Raw genomic sequence first — 8,945 nt, 5'->3', positions numbered from 1 at the left:
AAAAAAAATATATATATATATATATATATATATATCTTAATTCTTCTCACACTGTCTATGTATATATATTATGTATGTATGTATGTGTGTGTGTGTGTGTGTGTGTGTATATATATTCTAAGAAGCCACTAGGGAAAAACTAAGAAAAAAAAAAACCTATGGCTCATTTTAATTACATGTTTCTCAGTCAAATTCTTCATAGCATCAAATCAGTATTAATATATGAAATATAATAATCTCCCAGTGGAGACAATTGTGAAATTGACTTTAGTCATGAGTAATTAAAGATGTGAGCAATAAGATATAATATGTTCAGTATATCTTGCCAGTATAATAAATGGGTGCTGACGTGTTTTGGTATTTTTACTTTTAATATTTTCCTACAAATTATCCTGTGAGCCAGAATGGACTCCTTTACACGCATAAAACCAGCATGTGTGGTCAATGGTCTTGCTGGTTCTGATGTCTTTGGAATGCAGTGTGTAAATACTCTGCAAGTCTCTACCATTTAAATAGTTTTGGTAATCATACATTTTGCAGCAATTGTGGTCAAATATGCACAGACACAATGCAGAAACACGTGTGCATATGCACACACAAAGACGGGGAAATTAAGTGTTGTGCTCTGCTGAGTTTTTTATTGAACATCAACAGGAGTGAATTATTGCTGCGGGGGTTCTGGCTATAACAGATCAGACTCTTCGTTTTTTTTGTCAAAGGCAAATGCATTAAACCTTTTTCTTGAAATACTAATGGGAAACTTGTGTTGCTGCTGCTGTGTTGTAATTGTATGCAGAGGTGAGTCAGTTTCACTGTTCTCAATCTGTAGCCTGTGCTTTTGTGTGTGCGCTGTCCATGGTGCTGATCTCAAGTTAGATACGAAACTGCTCACTCTTTAATGCACAATCTGTATGCATTTTGATTAAAAACACTAGAATGCATGCCAGAAAACACTGTTCACTGTCGACATACTTGTGTGACTGAACTACATTTCCCATAATTCTCTGTGGCAGTACAATATTAAAATAGTGATAAAGCAACAATTAAATGCAATGCACATATTTTGCTCTTCATTATGCTGCTTTAAGACCAAAATAATAATTATATATATATATAATTTTTTTTGTTGTTTTTTTGTTGTTTTTTTCCCAAAATAATTTGAACTGCATTATGACATAGTAATTACAATTTACAAACTCATAAGTACGGACTTCTTGTGGGTGTCATAAATAAGAGGGATCAAGAGACACACTAGCCTTTCTCTAGGGTTCATTCTCATCTGCTTCTCTTTTTACATGCTTTTGCAGGGTAAGGAGAAGCTGCTGAGCATCTTACACCGTTACATGGACATCCACGGGACAGTGTACTATGAAACCCAGCGGCCCCCTGAGGTGCCCGCATTCGTCAGGAACCACGGCTTACTGCCCCAACAGGAGCTACAGCAGCTTCTGAGGAAGGCTAAGGTACAGTTAGCATGATGTACTTTCACATCTAAGCGATAATGCAGTTTAAATAACTTGCAGTGTTTAGTAACTTGCATGGTATAAAAAATACGTAGGGAATTTTTCCCAGTGATACAGATGCAGACTCAGCTATGTTTGCATTATGGAAGTGTTTAATTATGAACAGCCAATTTTGGCTTTACAAATGCAATCCATGTGTGGTAACAGATCAGATCACTTATCAGTCTAAATAGTTATTACAAAAGCACATTTAGTACACATATATAATTCACAAAACTATAATGTTGCCACACTTATGCAGTCAGTTTGACACGTGTGAATAATATGTAATCATGTTATCCATTAAAAAGTAACTGTAATCTGATTATTAAACATAATATTATCAAATTACAAGTACTTAATTTTTGGAATCTGATTATGTAATCCAGATTACATGTAATCAGTTACTACCCAACACTAGGACTGGTAATTTAAAGTATACATTCAGTAAATACATTTAAAAAATATAAAATCAAATAATTTGTTTAAAAAATCGCTAATGTCAAGTAAATGCCATTATAATAGTTTTTCAACCATTGGAGCAATTTCTGTATGTACACTTATCAAATATTCATACATGTTATTAACTGTGTTTTGATTAATGATAATATGCAGCAATTTGATTAAACTTGTAATCAATTAACAATCCTAAACATCAATTTTCTCTCAGCTCTTCTTGGGGTTTGGCTTTCCCTATGAAGGTCCCGCCCCTTTAGAGGCAATAGCCAATGGCTGTGTGTTCCTGCAGCCAAAGTTCAGCCCCCCTCGCAGCTCCCTCAACCATGAGTTCTTCAGAGGGAAGCCCACATCCAGAGAGGTAAGCGCAGTCTGCTCACTATATCCCTCATCAATTTAAAGAGGGGCCATTATGCAAGAAGAAACTACTGAATTTAAATTCAAAGAAGGTCAAAGATTTTTCATTAGTCTAACTTAGGTTAACAAAAAATAATTACATAATATCATTCATCTTGACTTTTTAAAATATGTTTATTCCTGATTTCTAAACCCATTTCTCCAAACGAAAAGTTTAGTACTCCCAAAACATGTAACAGTCATCTATACAATCTGTGGAATCCCGTTTCCGCCACTGAATAAAAAAGGTAATCGTGAGGAAAAAGTCAGAATTTGTTGTAGAAATGTAAAATATATATATATATCATAATTTCTAAAGCATGTCAAGCAAATGTTTCTGAAAACAGCCCATCTGTTCTATGTATAAATGTGTGATTTTCTGAACTGTATTCTTTTAAGTCTACTCCCATAAATTCAAATTTAAATTCAAACTATGCATACTATACTATATACATATATTTGCTACCTCAGTACAAGGGGAATTGTATTCAAATTTAAAAGGCAATCTCAATTCACTTCTGAATGGCACACAATTCTGCTGTTCATATAATCCTCAGAGCTGTGAACTGTGAAAATGAACTGGAGCGGAAGAATCGGTGTAGTGCACTCATGATAGATAGCACTCGTGTTTTCTTCTTCTCATCAGGTGTCATCTCAGCACCCGTACACTGAACGGTACATCGGCAAACCCCACGTCATAACAGTAGACTTCAACAACTCTCAAGAATTCGAGACAGCTGTTCAAGATATTCTCAAAGACAAGGTAAACTTCAGTTTTCTGTGTTACAGTTCTGTTACAGTCAGTGTAACATTGGTTGTTGTGTGGCTGTATATAGAATGTCCAAGTAAAAAAAAATACTGTCATGTACCGTGAAACCGGTATAATTTTGAAAAATACCGTGATATAAATTTTTGGTCATACCGCCCAGCACTACTATCTATCTATCTATCCATCCATCCATCCATCCATCCATCCAGAAATGTCTAGTTGTTGGAAGAGGAAGATTTGGAGATTGTTCTATTGTATAAATCTCTTATGCTGCCAACTAAACACTAAGTTGCCATGCAGTGTTTTTGAAGTCGGTTTAGAGTTCAGGTAACATGCTATTCATTTAGAGTTTTATTTGACCTTTTTGGCCTTTGCAGTTGGACTGCAGTATTTTTACAGTATCCAAATGCTGAATATATACAAACATTCAGTACTATTCAATATTCAACACAATACTATTCTTGCAGTACATACAGTAGGCAATTGCAGTTGCAATTGCTATACTTTTTTACAGAATTGCTAAATTGTTTACTCAATACAATATACTCTTCTATAATGTTTTGGATGCAGTGTTCTCCATTTTTCTCTGTAGTGTCTGTAGTTTATTTTATTGACTCATGTGTGTGTGTGATCTGAGAGCACCGTTTGATTTTGAGTGCAAGTGAAATGGTTTTGCAGTGATTGTTTGATTTTGATGGAAGAGGTTTCGTGAATTTAGTTTGAGTATTTGGATTTGCGTTTAAGGTTTTGAGAAAATGAGTGATGGTTTCAAGAAATGTGTTTTAGCCATTCAGAAAAACTGTAATGATAATAACCCATAGTGCATAATGACACGCATGGACAGGCATTAGTTCAATGAGCAGCATGTGCTTGGTGTATAAGTTTCAGAAATGTCTCAAGTTTCTGTTTGTGTCTTTTGTCATTTGGCGGTTTGCACAGGTGGAGCCCTTTATACCGTCTGAGTACACTTGTGAAGGCATGCTGGAGAGAGTGAACGCTTACATTCAGCATCAGGTACGTAGGCATTTCAGGCACATTACTATTGAAGAACAAATATAAACAACCATAAATAGTTATGTAGAAAATTATCCGTTAATGTTCCCATTTGACTTAATGCCATTTGCTAACAACCGCCAGAAATGCACAATTTGAATTCTGTCATCTTTACTAATGGATTCTCAGTTCTGGTCTATTTACACAAGTTAATCACACAAGCCGAAATGCCATGTGACTAATCACTCTGGAGCCACAGAAACATGAAGTCATGAGAAAATGGCACAACAAGAGCCCAGCAACATGCACAGATACACAGTGGGAAAAGTTTCAATCAGCAGGGTTGCCAGGTCCCAGAAAAATTTCCAGTCCAAAGCCAACCCAAAACCCGCCTTTTTTAATCCTGTCCAATTACATTGACAGCTGCAGGATTCCCATAAAGGGCCTTAAAATAAATGTTTCAAATTTGTCTGTCACAATGTGATAAGCTCACATAGCCATCCATAAAAGTCAAAAAATGTCAAATTTAGGCTATTTACATATCGCGTTTTGCACACTGTTTTAAAGCAACTTTAGGGAAAATTATGATGTTAAAGGGGTGATATGATGCGATTTCAATTTTTCCTTTCAGTTTGAAGTGTTACAAGCTCTTGGTGCATAAAGAAGATCTGTAAAGTTGCAAAGACTAAAGTCTCAAATCCAAAGAGATATTCTTTATAAAGTTAAGAGTCAACCACACCAACCTCTTTTTAGCAACATCATATGACCCCTTTAATGCTTAATATTTAAAGGCATTTACTTTTGTTCCTAATAGACACATTTAGTAGATTATAGATTTAGCAGATTAAAAGGTTTTGCCTTAAAATGTGTATTGTGAGTGGACTTTCTCAAGTCTTTTAACATGCTGTAGATCGCGTGCATCTTAATACAATAAACGAAAAAAAACATTCTCTGATCTCAGTCAAGACCACTATTGATAGCCTACATACTCTTTCATCTTTACATTCTCTTGTTTTGTCTGCACACAAGCTTCAGTGTGCAGTTTAATTTACGATGTCAGCCTCAATTAACCTGCCTTAACATTCCCTGTGTGGGCAAAACTCACGCAACTTCTAGGTTGTTCAGTGACATCAAACATGTCCCTCAAACTCTCTCTCTTTCACTCACTGTTTCAGTGGCACTTAGGTTGCCAGACTGTATAATACATCCTTATTTAACATATTATAATGCTTATATAATTCATATTTACACCGTTAAAAAGTATAATGCACTGTAATACATTAAATTTACTGTTGATATGTGGTCAACTGATCAACAGAGATTATGTATTAATTATGAATTTGTCTGTTGGTAGATTTTGACGGACACTTTTGTAAATTGGCCATGCAGACAAAGTTGTAGCCAATCACAATCCAAAATGCTTTGTACTCTTTAAAGGTATAAGCATTAATAAATACGATTGATATTTTAGCATCAATGTGTGTTTTTAGCAATAATAAAGTTTTCAAGACTTCAAGACAGACAAGTCAGTAGGATTTCAACTTGCAATAAACTTAAAATATATATTTTCTATACTTAAAAGCAATCAATATCAGTAGTTTTATTTATGTATTTATTTTTGCAGTGCTTAATGGGATTCTTGTGCCTTTTTTTTGCTTCAAATCAAAGCTTGTAATCTTTTGATTCAATTCACAGCTAGATGGTTTGGTTTACAGCTGGCACATCTTAAATCTCTATTAAGAAAATGAATGAAAAAAATATTTACGTAAACCAAGACCGCTATAAAAATGAGCAGTCATTGTTCTCTCTTCACTGTGCTGTATTGCATTCCCCCGCCCCCCTTTTTTCTCATCTGCGTTTCTTTGAAACAGATTAATAGCATGAATGCGTGTTTTTCAGGCTTAACGCTCAGTGTGAGTCTTTAGAAGCGGAGAAGAACCATGTGTTTCCAGCCGTACATGTGGACAGCAGAGAGTGTTTCCAGCAAAAGGAGCCGCTGCTGTTCAGTTGCGCTGGAGTCAGTGCCAAACACCAGCGGCTTTGCCCGTGCAGAGACTACATTCACGGCCAGGTGGCGCTATGCAGGGACTGTCTTTGAGCTTTCACCATAGACCTCTGGAGATGTCTGTGGTAAACTAAGGCCAGTCCTGGATAGCCAAACATGTCCCCAGAACGCCATTATCAAAGGGTTCAAGGGAATCGTTGGACTGAGGTCGTTGACGTCAAGCTTGAAGATGCGTCCAGAGAAGTGTCCTCACTCTTGGTTACTTTGAGCCAAAGCAAAACTTTGCCTCCAGGTGAGCTAGTGACGGTAACCTGATGTTATGAGGTTCAATATCTAATGGAGTCTATCTAAAAGAGCTCAGCTGCTGGTGGTTTCAAGGGTGGACGACATGAGCAGAAAATAAATGCAAAACACAGTTTTGAGATTGGAGCTCCTTTGTGATGCAGGTCAGACTCTAGAAGCTGTAGCTTCGGGAATACTGGAAGTGCCAGAACTGTACATGAATTTAAGTCAACATGAACGATTATAGAGAGCTGTTGGATGATGTATTTTTGTAGGCCAATAGAAGTGTCCTCACTCTTGGTTACTTTGAGCCAAAGCAAAACTTTGCCTCCAGGTGAGCTAGTGACGGTAACCTGATGTTATGAGGTTCAATATCTAATGGAGTCTATCTAAAAGAGCTCAGCTGCTGGTGGTTTCAAGGGTGGACGACATGAGCAGAAAATAAATGCAAAACACAGTTTTGAGATTGGAGCTCCTTTGATTGGAGACTCTAGAAGCTGTAGCTTCGGGAATGCTGGAAGTGCCAGAACTGTACATGAATTTAAGTCAACATGAACGATTATAGAGAGCTGTTGGATGATGTATTTTTGTAGGCCAATACCCAGAAACAAGATGCATCTCGGCACTTCCGTCCAGTAGTCAATGGATTTTTTAAAAAGGTTTTTGGTTAAATGCCTGAAATAATGTCTGTGTTTAACACAAACTCAAGATACTTTCATAAAATACAGTATATCCACTTGTGATTTTCAATCAAGGTGTTGCAGACTTCTAGGTTGACCTACAAAAATACATCATCATTGTAGCGCATACATATAGCCTACACAACCCATTTTAATGTGTTATATTTTGGAGAACAGGAGATCTTAGCCAATGGCATTATGATTTGGTCAAATAGGAGATTCACAGGATTTAGATTAGGTTTAGGGTTTAGGATTTGTTTTTAGAGTTGTGTAGGCTGTGATTGACATGACCAATGAAATCTTTAGAAACGGCTGCAAGGATTTGGAATCACACAATGGAGTCAGAGCTGAGTTTGCAGTGGTTTGTAAAGAAATACTGTCCTACTGAAGCACTTAATTTTGAGGAGGCTTTTTGACCAGAATTCACCAAGTTTACCTGCATTACCAACAACAGTAGCCTGAAGCCGTAAATAATATATATTTGACTACCGGTTAAAATGAACCCTTTCAGACACACTGGTGTAGTTTTGAATTAGAGTTTCAAGCAGGAACATTTTTGTGAACATTCATGTTGTTTAGGTGAAGAAAAATCAACTTGCACACAGGAAATTATGTTTTAGCTGTAGTTTCTATGCAACTTTGGGTCCGCATGGTTGCTGCTGCTTAGCACTTCAATCTGGGCATACGTCATTTCAGAGAGTGATGAAAGATTAAAGAGAGCATTTTCTTAAGAATATAATGTATTATAAGACCAGCTGTGTTATTAATTAGGGTCAGTTTTGGTTTCATGTTGACTTATAAGTTCATATGGAATTAAATTCTCTGCTGTGAAAAAAAAAACACTCTCTACTTAAAGAGAATAGATGTGAAATATTTACAGATTTACTCAAATTCATTGTGTAAATATGTGCATTTTACATATTTCATATGCGCTATTGTTTGTACAAAATAAAATATACTTTTAAAATGGGTGTATTTACATTTTTTAGCTGCTCCAGCTGAGATGGAAATGAATATGGGACTTTTCATAAGTGTACAACTTCAGAAAGCAATGGGACTATTGACTGTAGAGATACGCACGCGCGCGCGCGCGTGCGTGCGTGTGTGTGTCTTTTTAAAGCTGTTGACTCAGATATGTGCGATATTCATTGTTGGCTCCTGTATCATGCAGAGCTGGCGCTCTCAAAGCAGGAGGAATTCTGGGATAGCTGACAGTGATGATGCAGCTTTGCCATCAGCGGCATCATCTGAGAAACCTGATGAGAATAGAAATTCATGCTGGCTCTGAGACACAGAAGAGCTGCTCTGTTCTTCAAAGCTTTTCTTAAAAAAAATAAAAAAAAACACTGGCAGTGCAGTATATCCTTGGTGTGTAACTCAGGTCCCCTGTCTAGATATTTCACTTTTGGGATAACACTGGAGAAGGGGCTCCTAAAAAAAATATATATAAAAAAAAAAAAGAATAAAAAAAATAAAAATAAAAAATATATATATATATATATATATACAGGGCCTAAAACTAACGCTCGCCAAGTGCCAAATGCGAGTAAAAATCGGCATTGGCGAGTATATGTAACAGTGTCAATCGCCAGTTGGCGGGTAAAACTTTTACGAAATATAACAAATGCAATGTAGTGAGAACAACAGCCAGTTTTTAAAGAGATTCGCTGTTTCTGACGTAAGCAAATAAAATTATCTTTTCCGAAGACCAGATCATCGTGATTAGCTGTTCTGTCATAAGCAGAGATGGGTCGTTCTTGAACGATTCGTTCATTTTGAACGAATCTTTAATGTGACTCGGGAAGAATGAGTCGTCTCGGGGAGTGATTCGTTCAGTCGCGCATGTGCAACATCCTATAGCA

The 8,945-nt window shown here is 36.5% G+C and overlaps 1 protein-coding gene across 1 annotated transcript in view; it reads left to right on the top strand.

The window, feature by feature from the left end:
• Positions 1-8,371, top strand: part of LOC107731677 (alpha-1,6-mannosylglycoprotein 6-beta-N-acetylglucosaminyltransferase B-like) — a 129,061-nt gene extending 120,690 nt beyond the window's left edge. Inside the window, exons 12-16 of the mRNA XM_016542824.1 lie at positions 1,308-1,463; positions 2,173-2,319; positions 3,001-3,117; positions 4,063-4,137; positions 8,255-8,371. Of these exons, the coding sequence (XP_016398310.1) occupies positions 1,308-1,463; positions 2,173-2,319; positions 3,001-3,117; positions 4,063-4,137; positions 8,255-8,371 (612 nt within the window). The remainder of the gene's footprint in view (positions 1-1,307; positions 1,464-2,172; positions 2,320-3,000; positions 3,118-4,062; positions 4,138-8,254) is intronic.
• Positions 8,372-8,945: the final 574 nt, after the last annotated feature.

Source organism: Sinocyclocheilus rhinocerous, unplaced genomic scaffold, assembly GCF_001515625.1.
Source record: "Sinocyclocheilus rhinocerous isolate Xijiao unplaced genomic scaffold, SAMN03320098_v1.1 scaffold1902, whole genome shotgun sequence".
Taxonomy (NCBI): Eukaryota; Metazoa; Chordata; class Actinopteri; order Cypriniformes; family Cyprinidae; genus Sinocyclocheilus; species Sinocyclocheilus rhinocerous.
Note: the sequence above shows the minus strand (reverse complement) of the source record. Positions and strands in the feature narration are given on the sequence as shown.